The sequence below is a fragment of the Triticum urartu genome, chromosome 5A (assembly GCF_056163025.1).
Source record: "Triticum urartu cultivar PI428250 chromosome 5A, HENAU_Tu73, whole genome shotgun sequence".
NCBI classification, from domain to species: domain Eukaryota; kingdom Viridiplantae; phylum Streptophyta; class Magnoliopsida; order Poales; family Poaceae; genus Triticum; species Triticum urartu.
In genome coordinates this window covers 560,947,591-560,967,972 of record NC_141877.1, presented here as the reverse complement: position 1 = coordinate 560,967,972, position 20,382 = coordinate 560,947,591, and the positions used below count along the sequence as shown (strand labels likewise).

At 48.1% G+C, this 20,382-nt stretch overlaps 1 protein-coding gene, 1 long non-coding RNA gene and 1 pseudogene across 4 annotated transcripts; 1 reads left to right on the top strand and 2 right to left on the bottom strand.

The window, feature by feature from the left end:
- Positions 1 to 5,698: 5,698 nt before the first annotated feature.
- LOC125505958 (two-component response regulator ORR41-like) lies at positions 5,699 to 19,642 on the top strand. Of its 3 annotated transcripts, none has more exons than XR_015602691.1 (4): positions 5,699 to 5,841; positions 5,958 to 6,341; positions 6,462 to 6,617; positions 16,924 to 19,642. XR_015602691.1 is itself a non-coding variant. In XM_048670854.2 (4 exons), the coding sequence occupies exons 1-4, from the start codon at positions 5,788 to 5,790 to the stop codon at positions 6,513 to 6,515; spliced, it is 387 nt and encodes a 128-aa protein (XP_048526811.1). In that variant the 5' UTR covers positions 5,699 to 5,787; the 3' UTR covers positions 6,516 to 6,706. The 3 variants fall into 3 exon arrangements, 2 of the variants coding, with proteins under 2 accessions (XP_048526811.1, XP_087377850.1); XM_048670854.2 differs by lacking the exon at positions 16,924 to 19,642 and having other exon boundaries at positions 5,958 to 6,116; positions 6,222 to 6,341; positions 6,462 to 6,706; XM_087521724.1 differs by lacking the exon at positions 16,924 to 19,642 and having other exon boundaries at positions 6,462 to 6,706.
- On the bottom strand, positions 9,755 to 12,763 carry LOC147972872 (uncharacterized). Its single transcript, XR_015602690.1, has 2 exons — positions 11,034 to 12,763; positions 9,755 to 10,663 (listed from the first exon to the last, which is right to left on the bottom strand). It is a non-coding gene; the product is annotated as an uncharacterized LOC147972872 (long non-coding RNA).
- LOC125507355 (BTB/POZ and MATH domain-containing protein 1 pseudogene) lies at positions 14,495 to 16,916 on the bottom strand (annotated as a pseudogene).
- Positions 19,643 to 20,382: the final 740 nt, after the last annotated feature.

Sequence of the window (20,382 nt, the reverse complement as noted above, 5' to 3'; positions counted from 1 at the left end):
TTTCCATAGTAACAAGTGACAGTAAATTTCAGCACACTATATAAATTTTTCCTTACCAAATTCCACCTACCAAAGGCGCTTCACTCCCCGGCAACGGCGCCAGAAAAGAATCTTGATGACCCTCAAGTGTAGGGGATCTATCTTAGGCTTTTCGATAAGTAAGAGTGTCGAACCCAACGAGGAGCAGAAGGAAATCATAAGCAGTTTTCAGTAAGGTATTATCTGCAAGCACTGAAATTATCGGTAACAGATAGTTTTGTGATAAGGTAATTTATAACGAATAGAAAGTAATAAAAGTAAATAAGGAGCAGAAAGATGGCCCAATCCTTTTTGTATCAAAGGACAAGCCCGAACAAACTCTTATATGAAGAAAAGCGCTCTCGAGGACACATGGGAATTATCTTCAAGCTAGTTTTCATCACGATCATATGATTCACGTTCGGTACTTTGATAATTTGATATGTGGGTGGACCGATGCTTGGGTGCTGTCCTTACTAGGACAAGCATCCCACTTATGATTAACCCCCATTGCAAGCATCCGCAACTACAACAGAAGTATTAAGGTAAACCTAACCATAGCATGAAACATATGGATCCAAATCAGCCCCTTACGAAGCAACACATAAACTAGGGTTTAAGCTTTTGTCACTCTAGCAACCCATCATCTACTTATTACTTCCCAATGCCTCCCACTAGGCCCAAACAATGGTGAAGTGTCATGTAGTCGACGTTCACATGACACCACTAGAGGGATGACAACATACATCTCATCAAATTATCGAACGAGTACCAAATTCACATGACTACTAATAGCAAGACTTCTCCCATGTCCTCGGGAACAAACGTAACTACTCACAAAGCATATTCATGTTCATAATCAGAGGGGTATTAATATGCATAATGGATCTGAACATATGATCTTCCACCAAGTAAACCAACTAGCATCAACTACAAGGAGTAATCAACACTACTAGCAACCCACAGGTACCAATCTGAGGTTTGGATACAAAGATTGGATACAAGAGATAAACTAGGGTTTGAGATGAGATGGTGCTGGTGAAGATGTTGATGGAGATTGACCCGCTCACGATCAGAGGATCGTTGGTGATGACGATGGTGATGATTTCCCCCTCCCGGAGGGAAGTGTCCCTGGCAGAATAGCTCTGCCGGAACCCTAGATTGGTTCCGCCAAGGTTCCGCCTCGTGGCGACGGAGTCTCGTCCCGAAAGCTTACTTATGATTTTTTTCCTCGACGAAAGACTCCGTATAGCAGAAGATGGGCATCAGAGGGCCACCAGGGGGCCCACTAGGCAGGGGCGCGCCTAGGGGGGTAGGGCGCGCCCCCACCCTCGTGGCTGGTGGGTGGCCCCCCTCTGGTACTTCTTTCGTTCAGTATTTTTTATATATTCTGAAAGTAACTTCCGTGAAGTTTCAGGACTTTTGGAGCTGTGCAGAATAGGTCTCTAATATTTGCTCCTTTTCCAGCCCAGAATTCCAGCTGCTGGCATTCTCCCTCTTTATGTAAACCTTGTAAAATAAGAGAGAATAGGAATAAGTATTGTGACATAATGTGTAATAACATCCCATAATGCAATAAATATCGATATAAAAGCATGATGCAAAATGGACGTATCAGCGGATGGGGCTGGTTGCCCGTGGATGGCGGCGGTTTCTGCTTGGCACCACGGGCACCCCCGGGGTGAGCAGCGTTCACAGACGGGACCTCCGTGTAGACTCCGACAGAGCGGCGAGTAGCGAGCCGCTGTTCCGTGTTGAGGAGGCGCGCGTAGAGGTCACGAGGCGGCATCGGCGTGTCACGTCCATTGACGTTTTCAACAAGAGTCATAGTCCTCATCAAGCCCATTGAGAATGAACGAAGTAAACTCCTCATCACAGAGGCTGCCCAATGGAGGACATTGTATCAGCCAAAATTTTGACCTTGTTGAAGAAGGCCGTGACGGAGAGGTCATTCTTCTTGACCTCACCCGGCTGATTACGAATGGCAGAAGAACATGCCAGCTACTGCGAGGAGAAGCTGGAGTCGAGTATGGTCCATGCATCCCTCGACGCCGCGACAAAGACTACCATGCCGGCCACAGACGGAGTGAGCGAAGACTGAATAGCCCCCAGGATGGCTTGATTCTGAGCGATCCACCGACGATGAGCAGGGTTGGGTACCATGACGGAGCCACCATGGGACGAGGGTACTGGAACCATGGCCGGAGGGCACGGCAACGAGCCATCAACATATCCCTCAAGGTAGTGGCTACGCATCAGCTGCAACACTTGAGCGCGCCCCACAGGAGGTAGTTATCGGCAGAGAGCTTCACCGTCACCAGATGAGCGAAGTGGAACGGTCCTGGATCGGCCACCGGCGCGGAGAGCTGCGGTTCAGGCGTCGGGACGACACTGTACGGAACAAGTGCATCGGCCGACGGAGGCACACGGGAGTGTTGGTGATGACTGTAGGGCTGGTGATGACCGTAGAGCACCGAAGGGGCACACCGTAAGGGAGTGCGGGAGGCGCGGCGTACGACACAGGGGCGGCGGCATAGGGCGCACCATACGACGCGTACGACGCCGTTGATGGCGCGACGTACGGTGCGGGGTACGGGCCACCGTAGGGCGCCTGTACGGGAGCGCCATAGGGCCCCGAGACCAGCGGCGCGTCGGGGGACTGGGCCGGGGCAGGATGACCACCGTAGGACGCCTGCGCGGAGGCGCCGTAGGAGGCCGGCGGTGGAGGCGCGTCACACGACGTGATCGGGGGGCCGGCCGTGATTGGGTGCATCGCGGGCGATCGAGGCAGCGCGGGAGGCTATGACCACGACACAACAGATCGGGCCCAGGCGAGCGGAGGCGACGCTAGGAACGGCATTCCGTCGCCAGGGTGGAGAGAGGCGGCGCGGCGGAGACCGACGCGGCAGCAGCAGAGGAGGCGGAAGCGCTGCGCGGATCGAACGCGTCGTCTGATACCATGTTAGACATACTAGGGTTTGGAACAATGCTCAATACCCTTGGTGGGTATGGCTGTCATATATTTATAAGAGGGAACCGTACAAATACAGGTTATGTTACAACACGTATATCTACTATATACTTAGTCTAACAGAACTAAGGGGCGGCATGCAAAAGCAACGATTATATGCAGGGGCGAGTACCAAAATGACCCATGGTGGAGCGCCCTCTAGGGACGAACAAGAGATGGTTATGTCTCGAGTCATTAGAGATCATGGAGACCGGGCAACAAGGAGGACATGATGCTAATGATTTCCTCCTTAGCTACTCCGTAGATCAACGCAATGGCCACTAGGGCAGAGTGAGATGCGGGGCCGGGTTCGTCCATGTTGATGATACCATCCTTATCACTGATCTTGGCATCTACGAGAGCATCAGCGAGATCCTTGGATGCAGAGGAGAGATCAAGCTTTTTTGCCTTGGCACAAACCGCATGCGCAGTCACGGATGAGTAGAAAGCCTGCTCATTTTGGAGGAGCGGCTGTTCCGATGAAGCACACACTCGTGGGGTGGAGGCTCAATGTCATCATCAGCATGGGTGCCAGTGTATCAATGACGACGGGAAGAGATGGTGGCTCATTGTCAATAGCAGGAGGTGGAGCCGCGATGAACGTGACAAGCATGTCGTGAGCCACAGGAGTAGGGAGTGCGAGGAGCGACAGTACTACCGAGCAATAGTGACACTAGATGAGAGGCTATGACAACATCGATGACCTCCACCGAGAGGGAACGAGTAGAGAGACAAGTGCACCATTGGCCATGACCGTGATCAGGGGAGAGCCGCCGAGAACGACGCAATCGGAGGAGTGTTTCATCGGGAGGGTGGAGGCCCGGGAGGGAGCTTGGGGACAACATCAAATGCGAACTTGCAAGCGATGGGCGCCGCGAGGGAGCGTGGTGCCGTGCGCCGCCACGACGAGCTCTCGCATGCTAGTGTTGTCGCCCTCAAAGCAATATTGGTTAGCTGAGCAGAAATCTCCCAAGTGGGAGAAGAAGTAGTGGGCACCCTTCGGATGCCAGAGCTCGTCGAGGGTTTTTTCAAGAACATGCAAAAGCGTTGCATGTCTTTTCCATTAAGAGGGGGGACCGGGGGGGGGGGGATTGTTTCAACAATTGCAAGAGACGACGCACAAACGCGCAAGCCATCACCACCATCAGGGAGGTGCCCTAGTGTACTTGAAAAACATGCCTACCATTAAGGCATTAACCATAGCCTGTCCAGGTAGCCAATGGTCTAATCTCTTTCATTGTCCTTAAACAACGTGATGGGGCGGTTGTCGGCGAGCTCCGGCTGCTCAAAGAAGAGCGTATTGCCCTCATGCAGGATGGAGCCCTGTCTAGCCAGCAGCATCCCCCCCCCCTCCCCCGGCAGAATGTGGCCCTATCCAACAACATGTTGCCGCTTTCCGGCGGTCAGGGAAGGTGAGAGCATGACGGAGCCCACGACTAAAAGAGGTGAGCTTGTACATTGAGTACAAGATAGACGTGCACAATAAGCATATACACACAACATCACCAACATAGGTCACACACTTGAACAATGTCAACATAGGTCACACACTTGAACAATGTCTACACAAGATAAAAAACACAGAGCTTTGTATTCCTTTTGTTTTTATTTACTCCGCATATTAGAGTTGCTGAAGTCAAACTTTCTATAGTTTTATAGAACAGAATATAAATATTTATTATAAGAAATCTATATGATGCGCAAGTACATTCAATAATGAATCTATTGTTATTGTACATGTTAATATTTTTGTCTATAAACTTTGTCAAAGTTTACAAAGCTTGACTTTGATCAAAGCTAATACGCAGAGTAAATAAAGACGGAGGGAGTAACGACGAAGTCATCGCAGAAGCTCAATACAGCGCGCGTGTTTGTTTCAAATGAAACCAAATCAGAGAACGACACGTGCACTACCGAATCTACACGATCAGTATGCAAGTACGTCCGCGCAGCTGCCCAAGCCAATTAAGATTGAGCATATCCTCCTGCTCGACGAAACAATTCACGCTACACTGGATCGGCCCGGCAGATTAATAATTAAGCTAGCGGCTGCTTCCTTGCACGAGTCCGGGCGAGCAGCCACATAAAATAAGCAATGATCGGCCGGCGAGCCAATCACCACTCGGTGTTCACAGATACAGCTCGCGTGGCAACCGTGTCATGCATGTGCGCGCCCTTTGCTTGCGCCCATGGACTGGACTGCTCCTGCCAATTATTGCAGCTAGCGCGCGCCGTTCACTTGCACGTAAAGTACGCACGCACGTACGGCCGGGTCATTGTTGTTTACTTGATCAGGCAATTAGCTACGTACCTTTTATCTACGTACGCAGGCACGCACGCACGTACGGCCGGAGTACGTAGTACGTGTAGTGTTACTGTTACCGGCCAGCCGTGAGGAGGGTAGTAGCATGCGTGGGACTAATTAACACCGGGTGCGGGCGGTAGTGGTTACGATCGTACAGATTCTTGCCGAAAAGAGGCCAGGCACCGGCAGATGGCGTGTAGATTTACAACCCATGCAACTCCGTGTAATGTAAACGTCCCGGGGATACACCGTGATCTGTCATCTGTGTGCTCTCAGCCTCAGCCCCCATCGATCCGGCCAACCATCGACCTCCCACGGCACTCGGCATATAATCACTACTCCGATCGAGTAGTGTGTTTCTCCAGGGAAGTGGGTTACTGCGCGCGCACACACACACACACACACACAGAGAGAGAGAGAGAGAGAGAGAGAGAGAGAGAGAGAGAGAGAGACGATGGATCGGAGGAGGATCAGGGTGCTCCTGGTGGAGGACGAGGAGATCCACAGGGTACGTGATACATACTATTCTGTTCCTCAATTGATTCATGTCGCAGAGTAGGCGATCGAGTACGAGCAGTGCGTACGTGATGCTTGCTTACGTGATCATACATGTTGGAGCGGCAGGTTCTGGCAAGAGCGGTGCTGAGGGCGGCCGGCGTGGAGGCGGATGAGGCGGAGAACGGCGCCGAGGCGGTGCGGCGCGTGCGGGAGCGCGTCGGGGGCGGCGGCGCGTACGATCTCATCCTCACGGACAAGCAGATGCCGGTCATGGACGGCCACGAGGTATATACATGCACCCATGCGCGATGGCTTGTGTGTGCGTGTGGCCCGGGCCGGCTGACGAATACGTGTGGCGGCACTGCCGACCACGCGCGTGCGTGCATGCAGGCGACGAGGCAGATCCGGGCGATGGGGGTGACCACGCCCATCGTCGCCGTGTCCAGCGACAGCCTCCCGTCGGACGTCCAGGCCTTCACCGCCGCCGGCGCCGACGACTTCACGCCCAAGGTGACGATCCATCCAATCCATCGGATCAATCTTGTCTTACTCCTGATGCGCGTACCGAACGCCCATGACTCTCGCTCTGACCGTTTGCTGGTGCACGCACCCATGCTGCCATGCATGCAGCCCCTGACGAAGGAGAAGGTGGGCCACATTCTCTCCAAGTTCGGGCTTGCGTAGCGGCCATTAACTAGTACGGTACTTAGCTTGGTTCAGGACGCGAACATGCTTGATTCCTGCAGATGACGAGGCACAGGTGCCCTTTCGACGACAGAACATGAGGTGCCACACTACCTCCCCTGCTTCCCGTACGTAGATGGATTAGTGCTAGTATTAATATATTGTTTCCTCCTTGCTTCGCTGATATATATATATATATATATATATATATATATATATATATATATATATATATATATATATATATATATTAGTTTTTTGGGGCTTATTTAAGGATTAATTTTTCTTTTAGCTATAACTGTGGATTAATTTTTCTAGCACAATATAATTATGGATTAGTGAATAATATCGGTTGGACATTTTCTTTTGAGAAACATGTCGTTTGGACTTGTAAAATCGAATCCTTGTATATGAGCAGCTACTGGCATTATTGGTTGGCCTATTCCGTTAACGGGCCTTCTGGCTTAGGGCCTGTTTGGATTCATGCCAATGCACGCCCGACCAAAAAGTTGGCTAACCCACGTATTTTGGCTGCTGTTTGGATCGACGCCAAAAAATTGGCTCGCCCAACTTGCCCGGCTCTCCTCCGTGCTATTTGCGCCAACGCATGGGCGAGACGCGGGCGCCGGAATGCTTCGCCAAAAAATTGGCGTGGTGACTTTGGTTGTTGATTGGTGGGCCCTGCATGCATGCAGTAGGATTTGGCGAATATTTTGGCGGTGGCCTTTGCGTGATTAATTAGCATCAAGTAAAAGAAATCTGCATGCAACGCTGCACAGAATTAGCGACTTCCAAGTGCTGAACTGCAGCACATCTCTCGCTTGTAATTGTACTAGTAAACATGCACGTGCAACGCACGTCTCAATCAAACCACATCAAAATTTATGTGGGTATACAATTTTGAATTCATACTCTGGAAATGGCCCCTTCTCTATAAACAAAAGGACAAAGTACAAACCCATCAATTATCTTTTGAGAATGCCACTGAGGTTCAAGCAGACCACAAAGAAATCATAATTGTACAAAAAAAAGTTACAAATCAATGGGAATTAATTGGATGAACAACTTCTACATAGAGAATATATGGGTGTGGCCTATTTAGTCTATTGTATAGTAAAAATGGAATCAAATTAAATATCCGATGAAGATTTCAGAAATTTTATTTTCTTGGGTGAACTTCAAAGGAACATATAAACATTGTCCAAATGAACATGGTGTCGTCAATGCAAAGTTGGAACAAAAACCGCCCTAAAAATAGCAATCTTGGAAGAACTGAATTAGCTTCCTTCTTGGATTTTGGGCTGCTTGTTATCTTCTGAGTTTGAAGGCTCGGCGGTGAAGGTAATCCCACCCATGGGAGTCATAGCGGGTACCACCTGCTAGCAGTAAGAGTCGGACAATTTTTCCTCCATTTTCAGTTTATCTCAGCATCTCCTGGAGTGGAACTATGGTGCAATGGGGGTATGCATATTGTAGTTAAAACACACACTGCTCTCCAAGTATACATAGAGAAAGCTGTAATGGAAAGTAGTATGATCTGAAGTAATTACTCATCTTTTGAAATTGTCGTAGATTGTATATATGAGAACTCAAACTGGTGGTGGCACCTATTACTAAAGCCCGTAGATCTAAGGAGGGCACTTAACCTTATAAGAATATATTGCACTAATCTATGTAAGCTGGTAATCAACAAAAGCAACAGACAGCTTAAGCATAACATATGGTTTGATGAAAAATAACAGTTGATAGCATTATAATAGAGGATCAGATTATTAAATTATGGAATTTCATTTGTGTGGAAATAAACTGACCATCAAAGTTTTATATGAGTAATATGGACAATAGATGCAGATATAAAAGGAAGCCAGAAGTTGATTACATGCACCTTTATAAGAATCTGCATATGTACAACACTCCCAGAACTCAAAAAATCTAGCATGCCATTAGCCTTGAGATAATTGTAACTGCATCCCAATAGAAATACTGTTGCAACCATAGAATATTCTAGCGAGGAACTCCAAAGAATTTGGGGCTTAATTCCCAGAAGTCCATAGAATGCAGTACACCACTCCCAGAAGTCCGAAGAATTTGAGGATTAATTCCTTGGTACTACACTACCACAATCTCCCTTGTGGTGATACAACAGTTCGGAAGAAAGTTAATCGGCATAATGTACATTATTTTTTGCTCACATGTCAAGTAAAATGTTCTGTACAATAGCACATTCGGCGGAAAATATAATTCTTGCAGAGAGCTTTTGTTTTACAAATGTTTAGCGGACTTAATTAGGAAGTAATGTAAACAATAACAAAAATGAAATTTGAGTCCTCCAATGCATGTCATGATATGCATGGACTTCAATAGAAGAAAGGAGAATAGTTTCATTATGATGTGTCATGTGTGCTGTAAAAGTGATGATCCTTAGCCAGATTTCCTAGGACGAAGCAAAGTACAAACACAGATAAAAGTGAAACATCAATACTCGTTCCATTCCTTCCTTATAGGAGTCACTGCATGATGTATTCTTCTGAGCACTTTGTGTACGATGCAGAGGTGGTCATGCAAAGACCAAGAAATGAATTTCGCAGAATGTTGAATCAGTTATACTACAGAAAGCCTACTGATATCGATGCACTTGGGTGTGCACTTACATGTACAAATAGTAAAGACTCCATGACTTTTGCCATACCTGGAGAAATAACTACCACAAGGATTCCATGGATTTCTGCAATTATAGAAAGAAAGATTTGTTTTGCTTCTTAAAAATGTCTAAAGGGCATTTTTCTTCTTCTTCAAGTAACTTGTAGGGAATAGCAATGGCAATGCTTTTGCTGGATTAAATTTCCCCCACAAAAAACTTGTCATGTGTGTATATAGTATGTAAACTGATACTAAATTCATGTATTGTAGGCAGATCTCAAGAAATTGTTACAAAGATTAGTCTGAATAGTGATAAACCAAAATCTGAACTTCACAAAATCACCAAAGCAAAAAGTGGCTTCCACTATTACTCCAGTATATTTCCAACCTAAATCTTAAGGGGGAGTCAGACGTTCAATAGAATATGGTCGGTTAAAAAGCACTGCACATGCAACTGTGTTAAATTTTTCCAATTAAGCTGCTATTCAAACATGTCACTCAACAAAAACAAAGCTAGGTATCAATATATTTTGGTTCCTGTCCTGTTGTCATCTATCCTTGTTCAGTTTGCAACAAAAATTTCTACAAGGAACATAATATGAACAAAGGACATCACCAACAATTATTTCACAAGGAGATGTGTAGGATGAGTGTCAAGGAAGTGATCAGTGCTGGTACATCTAGCTTACCATGATCAAGTTACATGTATAGGCAGACCATAAGATGATCCAAGTCCACTAATATTCAATGTACTCATGTTCACCTGGTTGGCAAAACAATAAATAACTCATCCACACAGCACAATTTCTAGAGAAAATCGAACAACATAAGTAGCTAAGCCTTGGTCTGGTGGGTTACCTCCAGTTATCTTCTCGAAGCCCTACCATTTGGGCACACAGACCGCCGCGTCGTATCTCGAGTAACTAAGGAGCTTCATGAGTAGATGGCGACTGCAGCTGCCAGTACATTGGCCTCTTACAAAAACCTGGAACCATGTCTCGTGGATCGAGAAGAGGGAGTGAACAATGGAGAGCAGCTTGTTTTCTTTCTCATCTCCTGCTTTCTTGTACATCTAAAATGTAACATGCAGATATGTAGGATGTCAGCTTCAGCATACAACAATACACTAAGTTAAGTTATCCAGTTATTACTTTGGGTAAAAGTTAATGAGCAAAACAGATAGCCCAGTGCATTCTCTGAACCAGAATTGATAAGGGCGCACGCACATGGCACGGTTGATTAGATTACAAATTAGCTAGCTCGTGATTAGATTACAGGAGGGGAACAAATCGTGCCCACGCTGATGTATTTCATGCCTCAGCAATAAGGCTAAAAGCCTGAAAAATGGTCTCTAGAATGAATCATGGTAGATGAGACTAAATTGGACCATTGTGCAATCGAAACCTCATAGAAACTAAATTGTACTACTGTGCAATCAAAACTTGAGAGACAACCAGTTACAGCTGCAAGCCAGCAATGTCAGTAGACTTTTGTTTTGCACTACACTCCTGCAGTCAAATAAGATCAAACATGTCAGACATATCAAAATTGATGTCAATGTTATCTTGGGCGGTGGTTTTAAGGAGTAAATTCAGAGCAGAAGACGCTAGCAACATTAGGAATACTAACGACAATTCACTTGGAAGCAACTGCTACAAAAAATGTAGTACTAACGACAAATTCATTTGGAAGTGATCGATATACATGTGATTCCAGAAATGTTCCTACAACCTGTAATTATCAGAGGTTGGGAAGCGCTAAGTCGGCAGTTTCATACGGTAGCAGCCAGCCAGCTAACCAACCCGACGAACAAAATTTGGGGCAAGCCATGGTTGCAAACATACAATTCAAATGAACAGAGCTGACGGGGGAATATACCTTGATCTTGTCTGCGAAGTGGCCGAGGTCGGGGAGCCCGGGTCCTCGCCGCCGTTACCCTTGAGGCAGTCGCTGACGAGCATGGCCAAGTCCAACTCGCTCTCGTGGCTCCCGTTGTGGCTCCCGGGCCCCTCACCCCTTCTCGCGTCCGCTGCCATATCCCATAGGTCGCCCACCGGCGACCCCTTGCCCCCGCCGCCCCTAGGCGACACCCTCGCCGGCAGTGAAGAAAGAACCCAGATTAAGAAGCTTTAGAGAGAAATTTATGCAACGAATCAAACTGGCTGCTACTCACCTGCGAAGCACATCCAACGTGATGTCCGTTCGCCTGCCCCTCCCTCTCCAGATGTGGTGGCGCGACGTGCCTCTCTGCCTCTGCTGCCTCCGATTGGGGTGGAAGGAGACACGTGGCGGACGGCGCTGCGGGCGAGGCGCGTCGGCGGACGACGATGGAGGTGATCCGAACTCGGGAGGCAGCTGGGGAGGCGTGGAGAACTCGGGAAGAAGAGATTGATTTCGGGAACTGGTAGCGATCAGAATCGCGTGATTGTAGGGGACGCCGGACCAGTAGTTGGAATATTCGTCCGCTGGTGGAGTATGGTCAGTCATTGAAAATTGCTAACTCCACACAATAGACTTATTAGATCAATGATGACTGTTAGATTAAAATTTATGGCCTAATCGTGTGGTGCTGATTGGTTGGTGCGATGTCTTGGGTCTAATTACGGGGTGCACCTAAGAAAATTCTTGTTCGATTGTTTAATAGTAGTGGAGATCCGTTTTCGCTTATAGGAAAGAATAAGAAAATAGAAGCTGACCTGGGCAGAATAAAGCCCAACAAACAAAGTAAAAAAATTGTCTTTTCCAGCCCACCGTCCAAAGCTTGCCCTGACACACACAAAAAACAGGACAAAAACGCAGCCCACCCAGTTCGTCCCCTACATGGGCTCGTTTACAAGTCAACAGGGATGCACACATCATAAAGCAACACAGAAATCTAACGGTAAAGAGATTCGACTAAGACTTCATAAAAACTCAGTCGACTGAGTTTTAGGGCAACCATAAAAATATAGATACATGCTTGTACTCAATTCAAAGAGGGGGCAAAAATGCCTCTAATCCATGGTCCATCCGGAAAGGAGAGAGTATCATTACCATTTGGGACTCGGGGATTAGGTGACGACTCATGCGTCCGTGGAGGCTGCATGTCTCCGGCGTATCTCCAACGGCCGAGGCTCATGTGCCTGTGGCGGCGGCAGGTGTCTCACGCGTCTCCGGCGAGGGCGGGTGCGACCGGGTGCCAGCTGGAGCAGCAGAGGCAGGCCGTGAAGGCAGCGGCTGTAAGAATAGTTGGGCACCACGGGAGCAACAGAGGTGCGGCGGCGGTGGGGCGGGCTCATAGTCTTCGTCATGTGCGACAGACTTTCCGCCCTTCTTGGCCGGCGGCTTCTCCGCGGTGGTGCAGCAGCGTAATCCTGCAGCAGGAAGTACTCGTCGTCGTCAATGGACTCCTCATCGCAACAATAAAACTCTTTTTTTCTGCAATTTGTAGAAATGAAACTCAGAGCAAAAACCACAAAGAAGCCATCACCTGTGCTTGGCATTCCATCAAACAAGTGCAGAGTAACCTCATCCAAAACATATGTATTATTTCTTCATTGCGACCACATGAACCGGCGCAATTTATTTGAGTTGTCGCCACATCTTGCGAGGAGCTCCCCACAGGCCGCATGCCCCATCTTGCTAGGCCATGGCGTGAATCCAACAGACGAAGATTGAATCAGGCCCGACCTTTGTTTTTTCTTGCGTCTACACAGGGCGCCCGAGTACCTACATTTATGTGACCAGAACTGTTATACAACCCTGTAATCAGTTAACTAATTTAATTACATACAGGTTGCAGCTTCCTGGGTGCAGATCGGTCGTGCGGAGGTGTGGCCAATGGACATAACGCGAGGATCGTGACGGACCCGCGGCCAAAAATACGGGCTATCTGGTTCGATTAGTACCTTTGCGTTGTCTAGGGCTAGGCCATGGCGTGAAGCTCCATCGGCACCTGTACTGGCATGAATGTGAACGGCGTAGAGAGGAAACTTACCGGATTCTCTAGCTCACGGATCAGGTTGGCGGCCACGCGAGCGACGACAGAGGAGTTAGAGGAGGAGCGGCCTGCGGCGGCGGCCTGCTTGTGTCCATCGGAGAAGGAGCGGCGGGTGACGACGGCCTGCTTGTGTCCATCAGAGAAGGAGCGGCGGGCGGCGACGACCTGCTTGTGTCCATCAGAGGAGGAGCGGCGGGCGGCGGCGGCCCATGACACAAAAACGGACTCAACGCTACTCGCGCGGCAACAATCCGCGATGGCGATGGTGATGGCGCGACCTTACGGTGCAGTGCCGCGAGGTCGGCGTGCAGGCATGATACGGTGTTAGTGGGCGGCGTTGAGGTTAAGGGCGATGTGAGCCGATTTCAGTTTCCTCCGTTTCCGATGATAACCGCGTGATTATAGGAGATGGACGGGGGCTGGTATTTCTCTGTTGGTGGATGGATCGTGGAGGTGAAGCACGACCAGTCATGAGAATTTGCTAAGTCCACACCGCAAAGGCATTAAATCAATGGTAACTGTTAGATTTAGATCTGTGGGACTAATCGTGTGGTGCTGATCGGTTTGCGCGGTGTTGTGGGCCAATTTGCTTGGTGCACGTAAAAAATAATTTGTTTGATTGTTTAATAGTAGTGTAGATTGGCGACTTTTTTCTTCACGCTCTCTCTTAGTATCAATTTTTGTGTTTTCTTAATTTTATACAACATACGCATTTAAATACTTCCAGAACCAGTATCTGAAATTTTGGGGCTATCATGGTCATAAGCCAAACAACAACATGCCAGGAAGTTGTAATGGTCACAATCCAAACACCAATAGCTTGCCAAATTTTTGGTCATACCAGAATTTTGTAGTCGCGTTTACTCCCGTTCAATTCTAGACTAAAAAAAAAATCAGTTCAATTCTGGAACCTAATTTGTAATTCAGATATACAGAACATACAAGTATCTTTTAGCAAACAGAAACCCTGTGTAATAACATTTGGGTAAAAACTTGAACTGAGCTATATGAAGCCGAAAACAGTAATTCCCAAAACCACAACCGGCTATTTCAGCAAAACCATAGTCTATCCGAACCTGCTAAAGAGTGACAGAGGATGCCTGAACTAAAACTTCCATCTAATTAAAACACCTTGTCTTGGTTAATTAATAGTTCCAGTAACATTCTGGACAGAGTCATGCTGTTTATAATTTTCCATAAAAGACACAGTGCCCAAACAAAAAACAGAAAAAGAGACTGAGGTACATCGCATCCTTGTGACAAATAGTATTAGATTTTGTATCCAGATTCCAGAGTTCTGAGTAACATTCTGGATAGAATTGCACCTGTCTTGAATGCATGCATCTATACCTCGTCAGGTCCATGCCCTTGATTTTCTTCTCCCGAGTCAAAAAGCTACAACCTTGGACAAGAGGAGATCCTTCAGAAGACCGGGGCAGTGCTTGGTTAAAAACTCAAGGCCTTCAGACTATGAGTGCATTCAGATTCGCTGACGAGCTGAGGAATACCAAACATGCTTTCTTAAGCCCATGGCAGTGGTGTCGCTCCGCCAATGTCACCATGGCTGCCACGGAGCCCCTATCGATATGATTGCTCAGTTTATCTTCACAAATCACCTTCAGCCTCACCAAATCATACCTGTCCGCTACAACAAGCAAATGCTGAGCCATGTCATATTTTCTTCTCGCTTCATATCCGGCAACGCGTCCGTGTACATGAAAGTGAGCAGAGCACTGAACACTTGTGCCTCCATGTCATCTATGCGTATGGCATTTTTGGTGGTGCTCTCTTCCATGGAACCAAAGAACTCTGCTTTGAAAACAGGAAAGCGCGCCGCGAGCACGTATCGGTGCGCGAAGAAAGTCTCACCGCCGACTAGGAACTCGACATCGGCGCCTGCCTTGCTTGACAGGAGATCCCCTAAGTGCCGGTGCAAGTCAGACGGCGGTACCACGATGGATGGAGTCTCCAGCCCGTGGAACAAGCCAGGGACAGCGACGTCGACCTTGATAGTGAAGGAGTCGTCCTTGAGATGCTCTGATTTCTCCAATTCCTCCCTTTTGATGAACTTATCATACCCCCAGGTTTTATTCACAGCGTAGTTGTTCCTGATGGTCCGCTGGGTATAGGACGGCACAGGATTCCCATGTTGGTCGAGTAGGCTGAACTTGGCTTGCGCCTCCACGGCCCCGGCCTCCGGGACGACGGTATCATCGAATTCGAGAAAGACGGATATGTAATCGATGTCTTCCGTCTTGTTCCCGTTGGGATAGTAACGAACATGCCATGTGCGGCCTCCCAGCTGGAACGGGCTAGAGTGGATCGACTTGCCATTGGGGACCTCCTTGGTGCGCGAGTAGCTGACGATCTTGACCAAGTGGTAGCCGCACACGGCGCTAGCGACGATGGAGGAAGCGGATACGGAGGGGAGGCCGTCGCCGGCGACGTGCGCGGAGGTCGGCATGGTGTACGTACGGCGTGATCGATTCGGCCGGTCGGTGGCGACGGTGTGGGGGTGAGGGTTTTAGGGTTTTGGATGGACTCCGCTGCGGACATAGGCCGCGTATATGATGCAGACCCGGCGCCCATGCATGTACATACGTGCCAGAAAAGGAAAAGAAGAAAATCGTTTTGGACAAGGAAACATGTGATATAGTCCACCACTTGTCGTAAAGTAACCAATGTCTTTACCCATCGCCTCCCTAGCCACGCCTCGCCCCAAATTCTTCATTCCACCCCACCGCGGCTTCATCTTGGCCGAAGAAGACCAAGGCGGCCACGGCAACTGCTGCTACTTCTATGCCGTCGTCGTCCATGGCTGTTGTTGCTGCCGATGGCGCGTCTCCTCCCCCCACCACCTCACGCCCCGCCGCCAGCCGTGCAAGAGGAGCCGTCGACGCCCACGGCCACCTTCTCCTACGTGTTGGCCGAGAACTTTGAAGCGTAGTTCTTCAATGTCACTAGGATTAGCACCTTCATTGAGGAGTTTGAGAAATAATTTTTTCTGTCTTTTTCTTCTTTGGTTTTCTCTCGGTTTTTACCGGATATTTTATAGTCTTCGACTTAGTTTCCCTTACCAACTGTGCCACTCTGTATGTTTTTTCTATCTTAATTAATGAATCGGCAGAGTTCCTCCCTTGCACCGTAAAAAAGAACTAAATTTTTGGAATTGCCGCTTCAAAGAACGGTCGTCCGCGCCACTAGTTCCAAATGTGATTGTTTACTTTCTTTCGTGGGAGGTAAGTTGATCTGCAACGGCTATTTCTACGACGGCTGTGACCATTCTTCTGCCAAGTCCACAACGTTCATCCCTCTTCCTGTGCATTCGTGAGCAATCCTGTGCGAGCAAAACCACCTGAGCAGAATAGTGAGTTGTCATTCAGCATCACCAACGAAGATGTTCGTTCCTAGCATTCCAACTTGTTACTCTTGAGAAATTGGCATCATCTACACGGTTAGGTGTTGTTCGGTGAGCTCCAACGCGTGGATTCACCGAAGAACAAGTTTCTACAGGTTTGGAGAATCACCGCAAGATATACCACGGCTGTTGGGCGAGTTTTGAGGTACTCGGATAATCTGATCAAGTATAACAAGATGGTGACTAGACCCCCCTAGCGCGGCGCCGGGAGCAATATGCTCAGCCTTTCCAAACAAGACGTAGAGTTGATGCTAACAACTTGGACTTGGTTAAACAAATCATGTGTCTTCATCAGCTTTACGGTTATGATTTCTCAATGCTTATGTTTCTGTATTTGTACCGTTCTGAGGAATTTTGTTATGCTTATATAGGCACATAACTAGACACGCTTATGAGGGCGGGTGCGGGGGCGACCAGAGGGGCAACCTTGGCCGCGCTGTCATCATTGGTCAGGGATCGCAGGCGGGTCGGCGGCTGGTTTTGGGCTTTGGCGGACTCCGATGAGGATGATGCGGCCGAGGATGGGGATGGGAGCGCGGCGGCCTCCCCATCGTCGCCGACCCCATCTGATCTCATCTGCGAGCTTTCCCATTCAGGCTACGACGAAGATGAAGTGACAACGATGGTCGACGCCGTCTTGCCCCCCGACGATCCGGCCAGAATCGGACTTCATGTGGGAGAGAAGAAGGAGATGATCCGCCGCGTCATTCATCGGAGGACGGCGGGGACAACGATCAGGCCATGGAAGGCCCCCCTGCCTAAGGTAAGTCTCCCAAACCTAACGCTTTTCGATATGATTCGTCTGGATTCGTGGATTATTGTTACGAGAAGGAAGAAAGCGACTCGGCGGGCCTCGATCGGCGCCGGTGGTGACCGCGGCTTGATATGGCCACAACTAATGCTGGTGTTCATGAATTATTGCCGCATGCCGATGGATTAAAGGAAGAGAATTCCCTAGACGTGCATATTTGCATGCAAGGTGAAAGGGTATTAAATCAAGGCAAGGAGTTTGCTTCCAAAACTGATCAGACTCAGTTTGGCAAGGAGTTCACTAATTTCTGGAAAGAGTGTAGAGCCTACGTTGATGCAAGGGACCTTTGGATTTGTGATTTATTTGGTCCAATCAAAAATATAAGATGCAGAGATTTCTTGCCATTCGCACGTAAAGAAAAGATTGTCAATCACATCAACAGACCATGCAAGATTAGAGACGTGCTTTGCTTAAGAGGATGTGGATGGGGTCCACCGTACAAGCAGATCACGTACGAGGAGATGGTGCACCTATTTTTAAAGGGATCAAGTTTAAGTCCGTATGTTAGTTTTAGAAGTAATAGACAAAGCTATCTATTGAGATGTAAAAGTCAAATACCTTTACGTTTTAGGAGAGTCCATATTTTATTTGAGTCAGAGATAGGGTCGTGTCCTTAGTTTTGCAAGTCTAGACGTGGGCTATTAATAGCCATGGTGCGGCAATGTAAAGGGGGGCGCTATATTTTGATAATAAACACGATGTGTTTTTAGGGTAAATACCCGTATCGAGTTTTGGGGGAAGCTGTCTAAAAATCCCTAAGTTTTGGAGGAAGCTTTAAAAAACCTCTATGTTGCGATTTCTCGGTGAGGAAATTGTTTTGCGCGGGAGTACTGTCGTTGAGATTGGTTTTCTCGTGTTGAGCCGCAAGGTTCAAACCCTCTATTTCGTGTACATCGCGTGCGCGGGCGAGAGGTTGCTGCTGCTGGTGGTGGTGTGTTGTGAAAGATCGGTCCGCAACAACAGATTGAATCTCGCCATCGAGGTTCGGTCTACATCAGGTGGTATTCAGAGCAAGGTTGTTCACGACACTGTGCAGAAGATGACTGGTCTATCATGGAAGCTAAGCTATGGATTTCAGTTGGAGGAGGAAGGCCGATGGGATGAACTTTTTCATACTCGTGTTGTGGTACAAGAGAGATCATGTTCTATGACAATCGACCACATGGGTTTGATAAACGCGGCAAGCATCGAGATGGTGGAGAAGTTGGAACTACCGATGACACCACGACCACAACCATACTCGTTCCGTTGGGGTCATGAAGAGCTCAGTGTAACACATCAAACCAAGGTGCCGTTTTTTTGGGAAAATATTATTGCACGGTTTTGTGTGACGTGATTCCGACACCGATGGTTTCATGTCACTTATTGTTGGGTAAGCCATGGTACAAAGAGCACGATGTTGCCTACGATTCTCAAACACACATATATACCGTTAAGAAGGGTAAGAACTACGACCTTGTGCCCATGGGCCAGGATCGTTTTATTTCTTGGAGGAAAGAATATCTTGAGAAGATAAAAGAGCAGGAAAAAGCAAAGAAAAGGGAGGCCAAAGTTGCTGAAATTTTTACGGTCGTTGTTCAGTCTACAAATAAAAATATTGTTGAAAAGATCGACCCGAAACCGAGGACGGTTTCGTTTCAAGGGAGAGAGGATGATATGGCCACAACTAATGCTGGTGTTCATGAATTATTGCCGCATACCGATGGATTAAAGGAAGAGAATTCCCTAGACGTGCATATTTGCATGCAAGGTGAAAGGGTATTAAATCAAGGCAAGGAGTTTGCTTCCAAAACTGATCAGACTCAGTTTGGCAAGGAGTTCACTAATTTCTGGAAAGAGTGTGGAGCCTACGTTGATGCAAGGGACCTTTGAATTTGTGATTTATTTGGTCCAATCAAAAATATAAGATGCAGAGATTTCTTGCCACTCGCACGTAAAGAAAAGATTGTCAATCGCATCAACAGACCATGCAAGATTAGAGACGTGCTTTGCTTGAGAGGATGTGGATGGGGTCCACCGTACAAGCAGATCACGTACGAGGAGATGGTGCACCTATTTTTAAAAGGATCAAGTTTAAGTCCGTATGTTAGTTTTAGAAGTAATAGACAAAGCTATCTATTGAGATGTAAAAGTCAAATACCTTTACGTTTTAGGAGAGTCCATATTTTATTTGAGTCAGAGATAGGGTCGTGTCCTTATTTTTGCAAGTCTAGACGTGGGCTATTAATAGCCATGGTGCGGCAACGTAAAGGGGAGGCTATATTTTGATAATAAACACGATGTGTTTTTAGGGTAAATACCCGTATCGAGTTTTGGAGGAAGCTGTCTAAAAATCCCTAAGTTTTGGAGGAAGCTTTAAAAAACCTCTGTGTTGCGATTTCTCGGTGAGGAAATTGTTTTGCGCGGGAGTACTGTCATTGAGATTGGTTTTCTCGTGTTGAGCCGCAAGGTTCAAACCCTCTATTTCGTGTACATCACGTGCGCGGGCGAGAGGTTGCTGCTGCTGGTGGTGGTGTGTCGTGAAAGATCGGGCCGCAACAACAGATTGGATCTCGCCATCGAGGTTCGGTCTACATCACGGCTGCCAAGCCGGCGAACACGGCGATACAGATTGCGGCGGCTCGTCAGGCGCGTTTGAATTCGCTCCTAGGCTGTAGTGGGCCGGTTATGTCTGAACCTTCTCTGCAATTCGTTGGGCCAGGGACAGCTGGGTATGAGGCCCAGGCTAGTCCGGGTTCTATCGATAATGAACGTGCAGTCGCATGCAACAGGTCGATCATATCGACTATGCATTCGTTCTTGCGGCGCGCTAGGGTTCTTCGGCGAGGGAAGCCCGGCTTCCGTTCCTGTGGTCTTGGCCGCGCTAAGCGTATTCCTCCCCTCGGGGCCATGACTGGCCGAGGAGCTGGAAGGCTGCCGGGGAAGAAGCCCGCTGTCCTGGCCGGGGCTGGCCGCGCCGGGGATGCGCCGCCACCGGCTTCTGGCACTGCTCGTGGAGTAGGGCCGTCGCCGGCTTCTG

What these genes read in the sequence shown, in the direction of transcription:
- LOC125505958 (XM_087521724.1), top strand. Translation starts at nt 5,788, where the DNA reads ATGGATCGGAGGAGGATCAGGGTGCTCCTGGTGGAGGACGAGGAGATC. An exon ending in AGGACGAGGAGATCCACAGG is followed by an intron (nt 5,842 to 5,957) that starts GTACGTGATACA and finishes TTGGAGCGGCAG; the next exon opens with GTTCTGGCAAGAGCGGTGCT. An exon ending in CCGACGACTTCACGCCCAAG is followed by an intron (nt 6,342 to 6,461) that starts GTGACGATCCAT and finishes CCATGCATGCAG; the next exon opens with CCCCTGACGAAGGAGAAGGT.